Source organism: Microcaecilia unicolor, chromosome 4 (assembly GCF_901765095.1).
Source record: "Microcaecilia unicolor chromosome 4, aMicUni1.1, whole genome shotgun sequence".
NCBI lineage: Eukaryota > Metazoa > Chordata > Amphibia > Gymnophiona > Siphonopidae > Microcaecilia > Microcaecilia unicolor.
This window is the reverse complement of record NC_044034.1, coordinates 67,472,874-67,492,876: the sequence shown is the minus strand read 5'-3', so window position 1 is coordinate 67,492,876 and position 20,003 is coordinate 67,472,874. Positions and strand designations below refer to the sequence as shown.

The 20,003-nt window shown below is 42.5% G+C and overlaps 1 protein-coding gene across 1 annotated transcript in view; it reads left to right on the top strand.

Annotated features, from left to right (window-relative positions):
- The window catches only part of MIPEP (mitochondrial intermediate peptidase), a 298,500-nt gene extending 278,909 nt beyond the window's left edge, over window positions 1–19,591 (top strand). Inside the window, exon 19 of the mRNA XM_030200312.1 lies at window positions 18,654–19,591. Coding sequence (XP_030056172.1) covers window positions 18,654–18,751 — 98 coding nt within the window. The 3' untranslated portion in view covers window positions 18,752–19,591. The remainder of the gene's footprint in view (window positions 1–18,653) is intronic.
- The last annotated feature ends 412 nt before the right edge of the window (window positions 19,592–20,003 follow it).

Genomic DNA, 20,003 nt, shown 5'->3' with positions numbered 1-20,003 from the left:
TATGTTGCCCATGCATTATTATTTTATTACGTTTTATATATTTAATTTATGCAACTTGCCTGGAGCATAATAATAAACAAGAGCAAAAGATACAGCACTGCATAAAATAAAGATTCTGTGTGTTAACCTTTTACATTACATTTCAATTCTACTTAGACATAGTGGAGGGGGGGGGGGGGGGGTTCTCCAGGATATTAACCAGGTGTGTCGGAGTTATTTCATGTTGACACTTGTAGAAAAAAAAATGTACCAAGTTAAAAAAAAAAAAGATACAGCAAATATGCTCTTTACTGGTAACTCCTCCCTAGTGCCTGGGGTCCTATTCTGCCTCCCTGCTTTTAAGTTGCCAGATTCCACACAAGCACATTCAAAACATTTGTGCAGGCCAACTGGCTGTACCCAAGAAATATGAAGAGGTATTAAATAACTACTAGTAATCATTCCTAAAGAATCTCTACTTGTTGAAGGCATTTGAGACTGTAATATGTGCGCTAGGTATATCAGTAGGAAAGGGGACAGCTAGGTCATATTTATGTTGGCAGGTTTACAAAGGGAATGAACCACTTCAAAGTAGCACAAAAGTTTATAATAAGTACTGGCTCATTATAAAGAGACCTGATTACTTTGGCAAGCATCCTTTTTGTAAAGGTTTTACAAATATTAATAGAGGAAACAGCACAGTGCATATATATGCATTATACAGATATTGCATCAGACATTTCAAAACTACATTAGCTTTTACTATTAACCTTTAAAGACGTACATTTTCCTTAGAACTTAATTCAATTATGGAATTTAATGCAGTGAGAAGGTTTCATTCCAGAGTTGGCTGCCTAAGAAGGAGAAGTTGGATCCATAATAGGTTTTGTACTTGAGACATTTGCAATTGGGGTAATGTAGGTTGAGGTACAGTGGTGGAAATAAGTATTTGATCCCTTGCTGATTTTGTAAGTTTGCCCACTGACAAAGACATGAGCAGCCCATAATTGAAGGGTAGGTTATTGGTAACAGTGAGAGATAGCACATCACAAATTAAATCCGGAAAATCACATTGTGGAAAGTATATGAATTTATTTGCATTCTGCAGAGGGAAATAAGTATTTAATCCCTCTGGCAAACAAGACCTAATACTTGGTGGCAAAACCCTTGTTGGCAAGCACAGCGGTCAGACGTCTTCTGTAGTTGATGATGAGGTTTGCACACATGTCAGGAGGAATTTTGGTCCACTCCTCTTTGCAGATCATCTCTAAATCATTAAGAGTTCTGGGCTGTCGCTTGGCAACTCGCAGCTTCAGCTCCCTCCATAAGTTTTCAATGGGATTAAGGTCTGGTGACTGGCTAGGCCACTCCATGACCCTAATGTGCTTCTTCCTGAGCCACTCCTTTGTTGCCTTGGCTGTATGTTTTGGGTCATTGTCGTGCTGGAAGACCCAGCCACGACCCATTTTTAAGGCCCTGGCAGAGGGAAGGAGGTTGTCACTCAGAATTGTACGGTACATGGCCCCATCCATTCTCCCATTGATGCGGTGAAGTAGTCCTGTGCCCTTAGCAGAGAAACACCCCCAAAACATAACATTTCCACCTCCATGCTTGACAGTGGGGACGGTGTTCTTTGGGTCATAGGCAGCATTTCTCTTCCTCCAAACACGGCGAGTTGAGTTCATGCCAAAGAGCTCAATTTTTGTCTCATCTGACCACAGCACCTTCTCCCAATCACTCTCGGCATCATCCAGGTGTTCACTGGCAAACTTCAGACGGGCCGTCACATGTGCCTTCCGGAGCAGGGGGACCTTGCGGGCACTGCAGGATTGCAATCCGTTATGTCGTAATGTGTTACCAATGGTTTTCGTGGTGACAGTGGTCCCAGCTGCCTTGAGATCATTGACAAGTTCCCCCCTTGTAGTTGTAGGCTGATTTCTAACCTTCCTCATGATCAAGGATACCCCACGAGGTGAGATTTTGCGTGGAGCCCCAGATCTTTGTCGATTGACAGTCATTTTGTACTTCTTCCATTTTCTTACTATGGCACCAACAGTTGTCTCCTTCTCGCCCAGCGTCTTACTGATGGTTTTGTAGCCCATTCCAGCCTTGTGCAGGTGTATGATCTTGTCCCTGACATCCTTAGACAGCTCCTTGCTCTTGGCCATTTTGTAGAGGTTAGAGTCTGACTGATTCACTGAGTCTGTGGACAGGTGTCTTTCATACAGGTGACCATTGCCGACAGCTGTCTGTCATGCAGGTAACGAGTTGATTTGGAGCATCTACCTGGTCTGTAGGGGCCAGATCTCTTACTGGTTGGTGGGGGATCAAATACTTATTTCCCTCTGCAGAATGCAAATAAATTCATATACTTTCCACAATGTGATTTTCCGGATTTAATTTGTGATGTGCTATCTCTCACTGTTACCAATAACCTACCCTTCAATTATGGGCTGCTCATGTCTTTGTCAGTGGGCAAACTTACAAAATCAGCAAGGGATCAAATACTTATTTCCACCACTGTAAGTTCGCGAAGTTTCAGACATGTTTCTGGTAGGAAGGTCAATCAGATTGAGCATATAGCCCAGAGATTCACCGTGAATAATCTTGTGGATTAATGTGTGCACCTTGAAGTTGATTCATTCTCGGATAGGGAGCCAGTGAAGTTTTTTACGAAGAGGTGTTGCACATTCAAATCGTGGTTTGCCAAAAATGAGTCTTGCTGCTATATTTTGGGCAGTCTGAAGTTTTTTCAGGATATGGGTCTTGCAGCCTAAGAAGATACTATTACAGTAGTCGGCGTGGGTAAGTACCCTAGATTGTACCAAGTTCCGGAATGTTTTCAGGGGGAGATATGGTTTTACGCTTCTCAGTATCCACATCATGTTGAACATTTTCTTTGTAGTGGATTTTGCGTGATTTTCGAGCGAGAGATTGTTGTCTAATGTCACTCCAAGGATTTTTAGGTTGTCAGATATGGGGATTGTGATGTCAGAGGTCCCTGTCTCTACGCGCCCCCCCCCCCCCCCCCCAAAAAAAAAATGTTTAACATATCTCTTTTGTGTCTTTATACTCTGATTCAGTGTTTGCTTTCCTCCCTGGCCCCACCATCCAGCATCCCTCCCCTTCCTCCCACACACCCCTAGATCCAGTATCTTGCCCTCTTTCCTGCCATGACTTCAGCATTTCTCTCCCTCTTTTCTTCATCCTCACAGTCTGCCATCTCTCTCTTTCTTACACTTCTCTTTCCTTTCCTCCCACAGTCCAGTCTGTCTCTCCCGTCCCTTTGCCCCTTCCCACAGTTCCTGCATATCTCCGTCTTCGTTCCTCCTTCCCTCCCTCTGCAGTTTTTGAAATTTACTTTATTGGAGGCAGCAGTGACTCATACAGGCTGCCTTCAATTGGTTCAGGAGCTTTCCCTGTGCCGCATCATGGCTGCTGTGTTGATGCGACTTCCTGTTTCCGCATAGATGTGAAGTGGCAGAGAGAATGTCCTGGAGCCAACTGAAGGCAGCCTGTGTGAGTCACTGCCAATAAAGTAAGTTTGAAGGACTGCAGGGAAAGAGAAAAGAAGAAGGAGAAACTCCAGGCCCAGACCTACGAGATTGGGTAAAGGGAAGGGAGAAAGAGATACCAGACTGCGGAGGGGGGGGGGGGGCTGAGGCATGGCTACACCTCAACCAGACACAATAGAAGGACCTAAATTACAGAACCAGATATAAAATATAAAAATTTAAAATACAGACAATAAAATAAAAAATCAACTTGCAATAAAAAATTTAACTTTACATTAAAAATAACAATTCACATATAAGGAATGTAAAGGAAGTGCATAACTAACAAAACAGTAAGACATAAAATCACTAGAGAGAATGCTGGAGGACAGCCCTAAGACAGTGATAGTTATATAAAAGAGCAAGATCTTAAATACAAAATCTATTCTGAAAGGAAGGCTAATGTGAAATAGTAGATTTTCAATATTGCCTTAAAATGGCTGAGCAAGGTCTCAAAATGGATGTAATATGGTAAAGTGTTCTATAAGGTGGGGGCTATGAAAGTAATACAGGTATGATACGCACAATCCAGGTGTACTTTGCAATGGGATGGAATGACTAACAAGTTTTATTGAGAGGAGCGAAGAGAGTATGTGGGGGTATATGGTATGAGAACATTGAAAAGAAATGGAGATGATCCTGAGAAAATGGCTTGTTGGGCAATAAGCAGAATCTTAAATGGAATTCTATATGCAATAAGAAACAGTGCTCTTAGATGAGCAATACATTACTCTAGCAAATTATTTTTCTCCCAGCAGAAAACAGAAATATTGTGAATGAGTTGAATTCTCCTTAAATGAATAGTAGGTAAACTTTGATATCATTTATTGTTTATTACACTTTGATATACTGCCAGACTTTACCAGATCACAGCGGTTTACAATTCTAATAGAAATAATAGAAGAAAAGAACTTTGTTAAGATAGGAAAGACCTAATACAATCATACCAAAGATATACATAGAATATCTTATCATATATTGCATTATATAATGCAGCTGAATCAATAAATTCTCCTCGCCCCATCAACTTGGACATCAAAAGCCGGAGTGAAAAATTTCCCTCTTTTCGAATTGATCTCGGGAGTCTATCCGAGGCCCACGAAGAGTGTGTTATGTGCAATAAAGTACACACAAGCCTGCTGTTTGGAATGAAAGGCATTAATCTTATTGAGATAAGTAGCGAATTGATCTGCTACCAAAGTTTCTGCCATTTTGGATATGAAAGGTAAATTTGAAATGGGTCAAGATGGTCTAATTTTAGATCTTTGAATCATGGACAAATGGAGGACTTCTCTTCTCCCTTTACCCCCACCCCTCCCCCATCCCCCATCCCATCTGTCAGTCTCCATCGTCTCTCATGTTCCTGCTATATGTTCAGCCTCAGACTGCTTCTGATTATCTGGCCTGCATGGTCTCCACTATCTCTTTGGTCTCTGATCTCAGTGACCCCCTTCTTCTGATCTTCCATCCCTCGCAGTCATCTGCTGATTCCTTGTTGTCTCTGACCTTCCAGCCTGGATGGGCCACTGTTGTTTGCACCAGGGAGGTAGCCAGACACCCAGTTTTGGGTGGGCAACACCCCCCCCCCCCCCAAGCATCTCTTCTTCCTCTCCCAGGTGATCAGATAGTTGCTTAACTCCACTCCCAGTACTTTTAATTCCTATTGGTCTTTGCCAGCAGTGAGCAGCAACTCATTTCCCTTGCTCATGCTTGTGTTCATGCCAAGCCTTCCCTCTGACACAACTTCCTGGTCCCATGAACAGGAAGCTGCATCATAGGGAAGGCTTGTCCAGTGCAAGCAGGGGGATTGTGTTGCTGCTGGTGAATAACTAAAGGATTTAAAGATACTGGGGAGGGCATGGAAGTGGAATTAAGTGACCCCCTCCCCCTCGATCTCCTGGAGGGATAGATACTGGGACTCTTTAGCTGGCAGAGCTTGGGGATCCCCACCAGCCACATCACTGCTGTGCTGCTGCTGCTGGGTGGGCCTGTGCCCTCACGTGCCCACCCATGGCTGTGCCACTGGTTTGCGCCCTGTCTCCCATACAGGATAATTTTGCTTCCTTATCATCCTGCTAGCGTTTCGCTATGCTGCTTCAGGGCGAGAGCCTTGTGAAAGTAGCAAGAGTGCACCGTTAGGAAACCCAGATGGTAGTACCCTGAAGCAACATAGCAAAACGCTGGCCACCGTTGGTTGTCGTTATGGGACCTGTCGCTTCTTTCTCTATAACATCAGCACAATTCGCCCTTTCCTCTCTGAGCACACCACCTGAACTCTCATCCACTCTCTCATTACCTCTCGCCTTGACTACTGCAACCTACTCCTCACTGGCCTCCCACTTAACCATCTATCCCCCCTTCAATCCGTTCAGAACTCTGCTGCGCGTCTTATCTTCCGCCTAGACCGATATACTCATATCACCCTTCTCCTCAAGTCACTTCACTGGCTTCTGATCAGGTACCGCATACAGTTCAAGCTTCTCCTACTAACCTACAAATGCACTCAATCTGCAGCCCCTCACTACCTCTCTACCCTCATCTCCCCTTACGCTCCTACCCGTAACCTCCGCTCACAGGACAAATCCCTCCTCTCAGTACCCTTCTCCACCACCGCCAACTCCAGGCTCCGCCCTTTCTGCCTCGCCTCAACCTGTGCTTGGAATAAACTCCCTGAGCCCATACGCCAAGCCCCCTCCCTGCCCATCTTCAAATCCTTGCTCAAAGCCCACCTCTTCAATGTCGCCTTCGGCACCTAACCATTATTCATCTATTCAGGAAATCTAGACTGCCCCAATTTGATTGACTGCACTTTTTTGTCCTTTAGATTGTAAGCTCCTTTGAGCAGGGACTGTCCTTCTTTGTTAATTGTACAGCGCTGCGCAACCCTGGTAGCGCTTTAGAAATGTTAAATAGTAGTAGTAGTAGATATAGCATGAAGATGGTTTGGTGCAGGACTGCCACTTGAGCGGAGTTCTGAAAGATAAGTGCTATTCTTATTTGTGCTTATAAAAGTGAACCATATACTACAGATGGTTGTTCAGGAAAATTTTTTATGCCTATGATGAAAGTTTCAGCTCTGAAGGTTTTGAATGACCTGGAGCTCCTTTGAGGCTTTTTTCTTCCATTTGTCCATCTGTTTGGATTGAAATATTATGGCTTCCTATGATTTTTGAGGGAACTGAATTTGTTTAGATTTTTGTATAGTACTACCGAAAAAGACATGAGCTAAACCAGAATCCTTTCCATTCCCTTGCCTTACTTCACTGATAAGCCCCTGCTCTGTTTTCAGTTTGTTCCAGATATTTCTAGATTACATAAAGTAGTAGCAAATATTTCCAGAACAGCAGAAAGAGGCTTTGATGTGTAAGGAAATAGGAAACAAACAAAAGGCTTCACTGAAAATTCATAGTAATGAGAGGAAGGTTTTCAAACTCAACTCTTTGGTCCCTCAAACTTTGTAAACGTAAATAAAATAGGAATATACTGTATGTTTTGCTTTCTCAGACAACAATAGGTGGGGCCTGAGACATACAAATATAATTTCCATGGAGCATTTATTCTCAATACATTTAGGTCAATAATTATAACTATATTTCAAGCCAAAGGAGATATTTCCACTGTCTAAAACACCATTGTAGTGTCTGAATAATCTGTCTTTACATGCTCATATCTGGGCATGGTAAGTTTTGCTTTTCATCCCTCTAAAACACGTAATAAGATAACCACTAGTTACAACTGAGTAATAACTATTCAGCCTGTTTTTTTAAGGACTTCAGAAGGAAAAGCTACATAACAGCATATATTATTTGTGTGAGTATGTGGAGATGAACTTGCTTATGTTTTCTCCCCTGGGGAAATGGCTGCTCGTTTAATTGCCACTGCAGTTTACATTGAATAATGTTCAACTCTTTAGCTTAGGCTTGCTGTAATAAAGGGTGGATGGCATAGTACAACAAAACACTATTATTGTTACGATTGGTTTTACTCCTCGGGGAGTTCTGTGCCACAGCAACTGCCTTGTCTTACTGGCAGCAAAGGCAATATAGCCTCACTGGCTGCTTTATTAGGAACGGTAAGAGGGGTGGAGGAGTGATGGGTTTGTGTAGGGAGTGTTTTGTTTGATTGGATCTATTGAAACTGCCTTCAGTTTTTGAGGACATCTGTTTAAAGTTGGGTGTTTTTTGTTTAAATTTATATATTTTTTTTTGTTACATTTGTACCCCACGCTTTCCCACTCATGGCAGGCTCAATGCGGCTTACATGGGGCAATGAAGGGTTAAGTGACTTGCCCAGTCACAAGGAGCTGCCTGTGCCTGAAGTGGGAATCAAACTCAGTTCCTCAGGACCAAAGTCCACCACCCTAACCACTAGGCCACTCCTCCACTTAATATTAATATTACAGTAGTTTCAGGAGATTTTAATGTTCACATAGATAGTATGTTGGATAGAGTTGTTTCAGAATTTGTAGATCCCATGACTGTGGTATATTTTGCCCAGTAGGTTGATTTTCCAACAATGAGAGCAAGCATACTCTGGATTTGGTTTTTAGTTCTGAATTTTAGCATTATTTAGACGGTTCTAGGTTACGAATGCTAACAGGGCCATCTCTGATGAGATGCAGCATTTAGAGAATACTTCCTTAATGTGGAAAGCTCATATTTGACTAATGGCCCACTTGAATTATTGCAATGCTTTGCCTCCAGAAATTTAGAAACCCCCAAAACAGTTTCCCAAAGTGGGTTAGTTTTGCATAAACTATGACAGGAATGAACCTCACTTCTAAGCCAGGGTATATGGAGTTAGATCTCGTCCCTCAAATTTACTGCTAATGCTCACCGTAGTACTTGCATTGTGCCAAAGAGAGCTTTCTTCTGGAGATCATAAGATGTAACATGGATAGTCAATTTATCCAGTTACGCTTGGAAGTTCTTTTTTTATCAAGCCTGTGGCACCCAACATGATGGGAAATATTTCCATATCTTTCTTCCATATTTTCTTGGTCTCACACCTCATTTCTTGGTATTTGACGATCTACTGTCTCTCCATGCAATTCACCGAGTAATTGCTTGGGACTGACATCTCTATAATCCATGCCATTCTGGTGTTTTTCTCTTTTACCACTGGATCAGGTTTTCTGGTATCCAGCTTTTTATCAGTCGGGATGGGGATGTCCCAGGTGATAATGACCTCTTCGTTTTCCACAGTTCTCTTAGGGCCCCTTGTACAAAGGCATGCTAGCGTTTTTAGTGTATGTTAAAAATAAACGTGTGCTAAATGCTAGAGATGACCATATATTCTTATGGGCATCTCTAGCGTGCCTTTGTAAAAGACCCCCTAAGGAAAGGATCATGTATCTAATGCTTTTCTTCTGTGATAGTATTGCAGTGATGCTTATAGTTGCATGGCAAATATGAACATGTAACTTTTTATCTTAAGGAATTTGATTTGCTCCTGATTTCCAGTCGTATGAAGTTTAAGGCATTTTTCTTAACGTTTTGGATAATTTGTGGTGTGGTTTCACAGCATTTCTAGAAATTGCTTTTTCAGTTTTGGTTGAGCAGGAGTTTTTTTTTTTTGCTTTTTACTATGTTTATTGTCATCTGTATTTATAGGTATGTTAATTGTAAGTCAGTGCCTATGTGAAGTTTAAATTTCTTACCTTGATCCATAAAGCCCACTATATCCAGTCTCCACTGTATCTTGCAAATCTCTTGCTTCCTTATGTTCCAGGTCAGACTCTTAGATCATCTCAAGCTGATCTCTCTCTTGCACTCTCTTCAGGTTGGATGTTACTAGAGAGACAGCTTTCTGTATCTTGGCCCAATCTATGGAATTCCCTACCTCTTCTTCCTCTCCCATCCCCTATTTATGACTTCTTTAATCCACTCTGCCCTCTGTTTTTCAATCCTTTAGCCCACCCCACCTTCTCTTTCTTTCTGTTCTTGCCCCTCTCCATATCTACTAGCAGCCATGCATCCCTTTCCCTCCAAACTGACCCTTTTCTGTCTCTTTCGCTCTCTCCTCTTTTTTTCAGTCGCCTTCTGTTTTTCTAAGGTTTCAGTTTGGTTTTTATTGTAAAGTGCTTTGATACACTGTAGCTTTAAATGCAGTATATCAAGTTACTCCAAATAAATAAATTGCTGTAAGCCACGGAATTTTCTTGTAATGGAGAGCTATAAATTTTCACTAAATAAATACAATAATGGAGCTAGAGAAGAAGCATTGGTCAGCATGACTGATGGAGTAAGCAAGAGGGGCAGTATCAGGGCAGAGTGTGAGAATGTGATCTGGATCTGGACAGAGAAGTGGGATTAGAGAATTAAAGCCTGAAGGTGAGCCAGAGAACAGGGGGTCTGGATGGGGAGTGAGGGAGAGCTTGGGAGGGGGGTGGGAGAATTAAAGCTGGTGGGAGGGGGAGTTTGAACTAGGGGTATAGCCAAGCCCTCCATTTTATTGGGGGGGGGCAGTTGTGAACTGGGGGAGCAACATTTCCTCCCTTCTCCCCATCATTAAAAATGACCTTTGCTGGCAGGGAAGCGAAAGCCCCACCAGCCAAAGAGATTCGCTGCCCCGGCTGCTCCCCTCTTTCTCCTCATGCTGCTGCAGTAGAGAGTGTCAGTGGCGTATCTCCAGCCACTGGTACCAGGATGCCTCGTGCACACTCAGTTCACCCAAGAACTGAGAATGTGCGAGGATCCCAGCATCAGCGACTTGAGGCAAGCCACCAACTTTATCTTTACTGCAGCGTCACAGAGGAGGGGCAATGAATCTGCTTGGAAGGCGGGGCATCAGCATCTTCACTATGCATTTAACAGGTGCTGCATGTTTGGAGGGAGCCTGAATCCAAAGTGGGGCCAAGGCCCGCCTTCCCCAATGACTAAGAAAACAAGACGGCAATCGGTCTACAAGATCCAATGTGGAACAGAAGAAAGAAGCAGACCGTATGAAGAAAAACAGTTCCTTTTATTAGTTGTTCAAAGCTCCCAAGACTCACAAACCAGTGCCCAACATGGCCATGTTTCGCTAAAATTACAGTCTGTGTCACGGGCAATGAAAACTGATTACCTTCCCATGTTTCCCAATGGACTTCTCATCTGTTTTCATTGCCACGAACCTCCATATTCACACTACTTGAGTTAGTGACCTTTTTAAAGCTGTTTTTATTTAGTTTTTATAATTTTGATGTCTTGGTGAGAGCATCTCTGAATGTTTTGAGGAGTCTGTGTACATTTTTAATCTTATTTTTCAAAAGCAATTCATGCATTATGTACATGACTGCAACATTTAAGGTTGGCTGTCACGGTAAGTTTGTTTTTATGGTTTCAATGGACCCGGGAAGAGACACATTGAAGTTAACAGATTAATTTTGGTCTTTATATCTGTTTTATTTGTAGAGGTGGCTGTAGTGATACTACTACTTATCATCATATGTAAACCTTTTTTAACCGATTCTAATTTATTGACATTTTACTCTTGTTTTTAGTTGTAATCTGTATTAGTGACGTTTGTAGTTTTACACCAGCTGTATCAGCCATCCTCATTGTTTTATAGGTTGCACCAAGTTGAACTTCTTAGTGTTTGTTTTATAGTTTGCCTCATATTTTTATTTACAATGTGGTTTATTACTTCTTGCCATGTATATTAAATTTAATTTGGGCTTGAAATACCGCCTTTACTTTGCTAGCCAAAGTGGTGCACCATCATACAAATTTAAAAGGAAACACGAAAACAACTCCATAAACATATAGGAAAGAACTGAGTCATAAAGAGTACATTCATTCAAAATTAAAAACATACAAAATCAACTAAAAATAGTAGTTAAAATTATCACCTGTGTGCTGCAAAGACAGGTCAATGCCTAGGAAAGGAAATTAAAGGCCATATGGAAAATGTGAGTTTTCAGTAAGGTTTTATTATTAAAGAATCTTTTTATTGATATTCAGAAATCAACAGAAACACAATACAGAATGCAAAAATGGAAAAGACAACATGTGCAACAACCCTCCTACCCCCTAACAAATCCTCCCACATCTCTGCTCCGAACAGACAGGAACCATGGATGGGACGATCAAACTCTTATGTTTGAGGTCTGGATTCTTATGACCGCAAACCACTGGCCAAACATTTTGCATCAAAATTTAATAACAAGATAGGCCGATATGACTCGGGTCTCTCCAGGTCCCTTCCAGGTTTTAAAAGAACTATAATCTGAGCCATTCAAAGCGAAACAGGTCATAGGAGCCAACTCTGTGGGTGCTTGAGCACCCTCAATATTGAGAAGATTCCTTGTATGCGTCCAGGGAAGGGTTAATTCCACTGAGCTTAGCACCCCCAATAATTTTGAAAAGTTGGCTCCTATGAATCAGGTAACAATCCCTTATCAGGTCAGCATTAAAAGCTACAGTGATGACGGGGGTGGTGTTGTCCCTTAGCAATTTATAAAATTTGATCCAAAACCCATCGGGACCAGACACCTTGTTTAGTGAGCTCCAGTTGATGGCCAATTCTACCTCCTCCACTTGGATTCTGGCATTGAACTTCTCCAGAACATCAGAAGAAATCTGAGGTAATTCAGTGCTAGACAAATAAATGTCACTATGCAGATGGGACTCAGCCAGATTAGAATACAAGTCAGCAAAAAAAAAAGTTTTTAAAAGGTGGTTAATACCATCATCTGAGTGAATTAAATCCCCCATTCTGATCCCTGAGAGCCAGTATTTTGGTGGGACCTCTGGAATGCTTCACAAACTTTACCATCAAACAACCATTTTTATTTGCATATTTATATAAACAACATTTATAATAAGCTGTAGACTTTTGGGTCGATTGGTGTATGAATGAATTTAATGCCTGTTGTGCCTCCAAAAGTAATGTTTTGTACTGAACAGTGCGATGTTGCCCATATAATTTACGCTATACTATAAGCAAGCTGAATGCTCTCATCAGTTATGGAGGAAAGACTTCAGGTTCCCTGCTTTCACCCTAATTGTGCTTTCCTTGGTAGCAGACTGCTTCCTATCCTGTGCAGACCATCATCTGCTCTATTAGGAATAGGTGCAGAATTGTCATAAGTCAGAAAACCTCCGTTTAGAGCAATTACAATTAACCTCTCTTATTTATTACTTAACTTCTTATGCTGTAGGGAAATACACTTATCTGGCCTGTAGCAGACTCGATTGGGAACGCTCAACAGAGAGCCCCTTTCTCCAGTGCTTCTTCAGGAGCTGTGCCCTTGGCTACTAAGTCTGCGTTTTTCAAGTTTACCCTGCAACAAATATATAAGCATAACCATTTTGAGAGTGGATCATTAGAGTAACCTTATAGAGAGATGTGCACAAAGATGCCTACCTTTCAAAGGTCCTGCTCGTTTCTACTACGGGACTCCTACTATCTAAAATGGGCGGCAGGGTTTTTAAACTCGACGCAGTCTCTTCCTTCCGGTCTCTACAGACCTGATTCTTAAAGGGACCTTACTCTTACCCACATTTATCATTTTTCTTCCCCTTTTTATATAAATAACAGCCCTTGTGTTCCTTAAGCATGAAGGTGGTCCCCACCTTGATAAAGCACTAATAATACTGCTTACTAAGAGATTCCAGGAACCTTAGATGTTTCCAGACCAGGAGCCTGAGATGGCAGTATATAGGCATATTCCAACCCCACCATTTCTTCTGCAAAAGGATTCAATAACAGTACTGGTCTATCTTCAGGATAGTCCTTAAGTATGGGTGTAGTCCCAACCTTTGAAAGGAGCATTAATACTGCAAATTATTATATTCCTGGCACATTAGCTGTGTCCAGAATGGGAACCTGAGATGTCAATATGTAAGCATATCCCAACAGCAACAGTCCCTCTGTGGAACCCCCCCCCCCCCCCCCCCCCCCCCACAGAAACACTGACCAGTCTGGGTGCAATGACACAGGTCCCAGCTCCCACTGCAACACGTGGTAAACTAGGAGCCCACTATGTTTTGGAAAAAACTGGCATAATAAAGGCTGATATGCTCCATTCCACTCGTAAAAGAAAAAACATCAGGCAAATTGCACTTGTCCATCCAGAACAGTAGGGACCCTCAGTCACGGAACCCAGATTCCATCTGTACTTGCTGCACTAATGCCTGGAGGTTAGTCCGGAGTCATAATAATCAGCTGGTCCACAAATGTAGCAGCCTGAACAGTGGAATCAAATATTTTTGTAGTACCATTATTCGATCACAACTTGGTATTTGCTACAGATTATGATTCAAAATCCACAACTTGCAAATAAAGTTAACTCTGAGGGGCATAATTGAACGGGGATGCCCATCTCTAAGGACGTCCCGGCGAAGGGGCAGGGGAACCCGTATTATCGAAACAAGATGGATGTCCATCTTTTGTTTCGATAATACGGTCGGGAATGCCCAAATCTCAACATTTAGGTCGACCTTAGAGATGGTCATCCCTGGTTTTCGGCCATAATGGAAACCGAGGACACCCATCTCAAAAACGACCAAATCCAAGTTATTTGGTCGTGGGAGGAGCCAACATTCGTAGTGCACTGGTCCCCCTCACATGCCAGGACACCAACTGGGCATCCTAGGGGGCACTGCAGTGGACTTCAGAAATTGCTCCCAGGTGCATAGCTCCCTTACCTTGGGTGCTGAGACCCCTAACCCCCCCTCAAAAAGAACCCACTCCCCACAACTGTACACCACTACCATAGCCCTAAGGGGTGAAGGGGGGCACCTACATGTGGGCACAGTGGGTTTCAGTTAGGTTTTGAAGGGCTCACATTTACCAGCACAAGTGTAACAGGTGGGGGGGGGGGGGGGGGTCTGGGTCCACCTGCCTGAAGTGCACTGCACCCACTAAAACTGCTCCAGGGACCTGCATACTGCTGTCATGGAGCTGGATATGACATTTGAGGCTGGCATAGAGGCTGGAAAAAATGTATTAAAGTTTTTTTTTTAGGGTGGGAGGGGGTTGGTGACCACTGGAGGAGTAAGGGGAGGTCATCCCCGATTCCTTCTGGTGGTCATCTGGTCAGTTTGGGCACCTTTTTCAAGGCTTGGTCATGAAAAAAAAATGGACCAAGTAAAGTTGACCAAATGCTCGTCAGGGATGCCCTTCTTTTTTCCATTATCGGCTGAGGACGCCCATCTCTTAAGTATGCCCCAGTCCCGCCTTCACTACGCCTCTGACACGCCCTTGTGAACTTTGGTCGTCCCCGCAACGGACTGCAGTTGAGGGTGCACAAAATCGGCTTCTGATTATGCCGATTTGGGTGACCCTGAGAGAAGGACGCCCATATCCCAATTTGTGTCAGAAGATAGACGTCCTTCTCTTTCGAAAATGCCCCTGTCTGTGTCCCCATTTTTCTTTTTCTTTATGACACAGAGTTAACTTTATTTGCAAGTTGTGCATTGTGTAGTACCATTATGCAAGATCCTGAGTTCAGCTGGGTAGGCTTAATGTAAATCGGATCTGATTTTGCACCAGCTTGGTACAAATCGGGGAGAAAGCCTTTCTTGCTGAATAGTCCTGAAAACACAGGATAGGTTTGCCATCGTAAGTTAGCACATTCCCTCCTCTAATGGCTTACAAAATGTCTAGTTTGTGGGCAAAGTTCAATAATGTGATAATTACCATCCTGGGCCACATTGCACTGTCTCTCTTGGGATCAAGATTCTGGTAAACCCACTAATCGGAGGTTATTTCTCCATGAGCAGTTCTCCAGTTCGTCTAACATTTCTTCTATACTCCGCAGCTTGGCTGCAACCCGAGGCTTATCCATTGCTAAGATATGCAGTGTCCTCTACATCCCCGACTTTCTGCTGCACTGCCTGAATATCCTTGGTTAAGGGTGGTAAACCGATGTTCCAACATGTCCAGCTTATTTATTATTAATTGAAGTTTCTTACCGACTATGCCATAGCAGCACTGACCTCCACAATGATTTCCACCCCCCACTCGGAGCTCAGGAATGGTGATGAAGGCACTCTCTTTTCAGCCATCTTGGAATCACCCAATGGCCTTTCTCCTTCTCCTTGTTTTTCAATGCCATAAACACATGTTGCAGATACCATCAGTCCTGGATGCTAGAACAGTTCCAACACTAGTATGCATATAATTAGGGGTCTAATGCCACTGATTAATAGCAGATAAGCCATGGGGGATCAGGAGCCTTCTGACCTCCTGCCTCGCCACTGCATGCCCCTATTGGAACTTCAGTAAATATTTAAACCGGGATAGGGAGAGCTCAGACCTAATTTCCAGAGGTAAATTGTTCCATAGGTGCAGGGCCAAAAAATGGAAAGTAGCTTTCCTTGTAGATTCGTAATGTGCTGATTTTGGGGACAGTAAAACCAAACCATTTATATGGTGTTTAGTTTTTTTTTATGAGTTTAAATATAAATCTATGAAACAACACATGTACCTGGTACTAAGAACTTGTATGAATACATATGTGTTTATTGGATTATTTATTAATGTGTTGTTATGTTCAGTGTTAGTTTTATTATAATAATAATCAATTCCAAATAACATCAGTTTAGTTCATGTCTGAGTAACGTTGGTGCCACAGAAACATAACTCGTATCTAAATATCCCATCTTCCATGGAAACATTTAAAAAAACAGTTATATCTTCATATGTAATGGTAATATTAATATGTGTTAAGACATTTTTCTACCTTTTACAAAGCAGGTTAGTTTTCTTTTTTTTTCATTTGAGTTTGTATGTAATAAAGTTTACTTTGCCCTCCTCCATCTCATAGTCCATGTGTCTCTTCCCTTTCTCAACCCCCCCCCCCCCCCCCCCACCTGGTTCCAGCATCTGTTCCTTTCCCTCCCTCTTCATGGTACCTCAAAGACTTGATCACTTCCTGTAGCAGCACTGCAACAACTAAATCAGCCTGTCTAAGGTTAGAAGCAGGCAATTGTATCAGGGAAGTCAAGAAAACGTCAAAGAGAAGGCTGAAGCCCTAAAACGGGCAGTTTTAGTTGCAATGCTAATACCAGCAGCAATCAAGTCAAGTTAGAGGGGCCGAGGGGAGGGGGGGGACAAATGCTAGGGAGGGAGAGGGACAGATGCTGGAATTGGGAAGGTGGGGGGGAGAAAGAAAGGAGAGATACTGGACTTGCGAGATGGAGGGATGCAGGAGGTGCTGCTATGTTGAACCTTGGGGGGCGTGGACAAATGGAGAGATGCTGGACCCAGGAGTTGGAGGGAGAGCGCTAGCTGTTGGACCAGTTGAGGGAGGAGTGGAAAGATGGGAGAGAGAGAGAGACTGACACTGGACTGGATGAAAGGAAGAGAGAGGGAAAGACATTGGACATACAGTGGTGGAAATAAGTATTTGATCCCTTGCTGATTTTGTAAGTTTGCCCACTGACAAAGACATGAGCAGCCCATAATTGAAGGGTAGGTTATTGGTAACAGTGAGAGATAGCACATCACAAATTAAATCCGGAAAATCACATTGTGGAAAGTATATGAATTTATTTGCATTCTGCAGAGGGAAATAAGTATTTGATCCCCCACCAACCAGTAAGAGATCTGGCCCCTACAGACCAGGTAGATGCTCCAAATCAACTCGTTACCTGCATGACAGACAGCTGTCGGCAATGGTCACCTGTATGAAAGACACCTGTCCACAGACTCAGTGAATCAGTCAGACTCTAACCTCTACAAAATGGCCAAGAGCAAGGAGCTGTCTAAGGATGTCAGGGACAAGATCATACACCTGCACAAGGCTGGAATGGGCTACAAAACCATCAGTAAGACGCTGGGCGAGAAGGAGACAACTGTTGGTGCCATAGTAAGAAAATGGAAGAAGTACAAAATGACTGTCAATCGACAAAGATCTGGGGCTCCACGCAAAATCTCACCTCGTGGGGTATCCTTGATCATGAGGAAGGTTAGAAATCAGCCTACAACTACAAGGGGGGAACTTGTCAATGATCTCAAGGCAGCTGGGACCACTGTCACCACGAAAACCATTGGTAACACATTACGACATAACGAATTGCAATCCTGCAGTGCCCGCAAGGTCCCCCTGCTCCGGAAGGCACATGTGACGGCCCGTCTGAAGTTTGCCAGTGAACACCTGGATGATGCCGAGAGTGATTGGGAGAAGGTGCTGTGGTCAGATGAGACAAAAATTGAGCTCTTTGGCATGAACTCAACTCGCCGTGTTTGGAGGAAGAGAAATGCTGCCTATGACCCAAAGAACACCGTCCCCACTGTCAAGCATGGAGGTGGAAATGTTATGTTTTGGGGGTGTTTCTCTGCTAAGGGCACAGGACTACTTCACCGCATCAATGGGAGAATGGATGGGGCCATGTACCGTACAATTCTGAGTGACAACCTCCTTCCCTCCGCCAGGGCCTTAAAAATGGGTCGTGGCTGGGTCTTCCAGCACGACAATGACCCAAAACATACAGCCAAGGCAACAAAGGAGTGGCTCAGGAAGAAGCACATTAGGGTCATGGAGTGGCCTAGCCAGTCACCAGACCTTAATCCCATTGAAAACTTATGGAGGGAGCTGAAGCTGCGAGTTGCCAAGCGACAGCCCAGAACTCTTAATGATTTAGAGATGATCTGCAAAGAGGAGTGGACCAAAATTCCTCCTGACATGTGTGCAAACCTCATCATCAACTACAGAAGACGTCTGACCGCTGTGCTTGCCAACAAGGGTTTTGCCACCAAGTATTAGGTCTTGTTTGCCAGAGGGATTAAATACTTATTTCCCTCTGCAGAATGCAAATAAATTCATATACTTTCCACAATGTGATTTTCCGGATTTAATTTGTGATGTGCTATCTCTCACTGTTACCAATAACCTACCCTTCAATTATAGGCTGCTCATGTCTTTGTCAGTGGGCAAACTTACAAAATCAGCAAGGGATCAAATACTTATTTCCACCACTGTAGGTAGAGAGAGAGGGGGAAAGATACTGAACCAGGCTGTTTAACAAGGCCAGATAGAAATTCAGAATTTAGGTTGGCATTCTGTTTGCCAGCTACAAGAAGCTCTACTGATGTCAAAATGTGAAGCAGACGAGTTCTAGTTTTAGAGGCTTTCTGCTTCCTGTTTGTTTGCTATGTACTAATTCTGAGTTTTTCTGCTTCCCTATGTAGGCATGCTTCAGAAGAGTCCCTCCATTGAAGAGTTTGTGGATACCCTCGTTTCTGATTTAGATCCTGACTTTGAAACATTCCTGATGGACTCTGAGTAATATTGGAACCAGAAAAACATTTGTGTGGAAGAGTGTACATGAAGTAACTACCACCGTGATGAATTGTGTCGTTTTTCAGTTTTCATATATGAAACAAGGAAACTCCTTAATTTAATGTTATATTTTAAAATAAAAATTGTTTTCGTACATTGTAATAGCCATGCTCTGCATATATAGTTATGACTTATTTTTTGTATGAATTAAAAATCCTCTCTGTATTCATCTTTTTTTTTTTTTACTCTTAATTTAGGGTGTACAATAATACAAAATCCAAGAATATTGTTTTTAAGAAAAATCAGGGATATAATACATTTCAAAAGCAAATTCATCTTTTTGTCAATGTTTAACAATGTGTGGAAAACCTTTTTTACTTTTTATCTATGGTAATTACTATTCTGTTAATTCTTGCATCTGTTCTACCTTTAACCAGTGTGTTTTATTAATTTTTATGGCATACTGTATGCTTTTCTGTATTTTTCCCAGTTGTATTTGGTTGAGTTTTTCCTCACTGGTAGAACTAACCATTATCGTCTCTATCACATCTCCTGTTCCTGGGCCCACTCATTAAAAATGGTGATAGCCCATCAGTGTTCCCCTTCTCTCAGTTTATTTTATTTGGAAAGCTAAAATTTTTCTTTTGTACTGTATTAGCACTGGATTGACCCAGCTATGGATTCTTAAAAGCATAGACAGGTGTTTTCTTTCTTTCTTATTAATAATACACATTTTCTGTGGAATTTGATACATAGATTAGGGAAACTTCTGAAATTGTTTGCAAAACTATGTGCGACTATGAAGACTATAGGCAGCATTTTAAATTAAGCGATTTTAGGTGATTGTTCATAGTAACATAACATAGTAACATAGTAGATGACGGCAGAAAAAGACCTGCACGGTCCATCCAGTCTGCCCAACAAGATAAATTCATAAGTGCTACTTTTTATTTGTACCTGTCCTCTTCAGGGCACAGACCCTATAAGTCTGGCCAGCACTATCCCCGCCTCCCAACTACCAGTCCCGCCTCCCACCACCGGCTCTGGCAAAGACCTATAAGTATCCACCACTCTCTCCATGAAAAAGTACTTCCTGACATTTTTCCTGAGTCTGCCCCCCCTTCAATCTCATTTCATGTCCTCTCATTTTACCGCCTTCGCATCTCCGGAAAAGATTCGTTTGCGGATTAATACCTTTCAAATATTTGTTAATACCTTTCAAATATCTATGCTTAAATACAGTGATGCATATTTTCAAA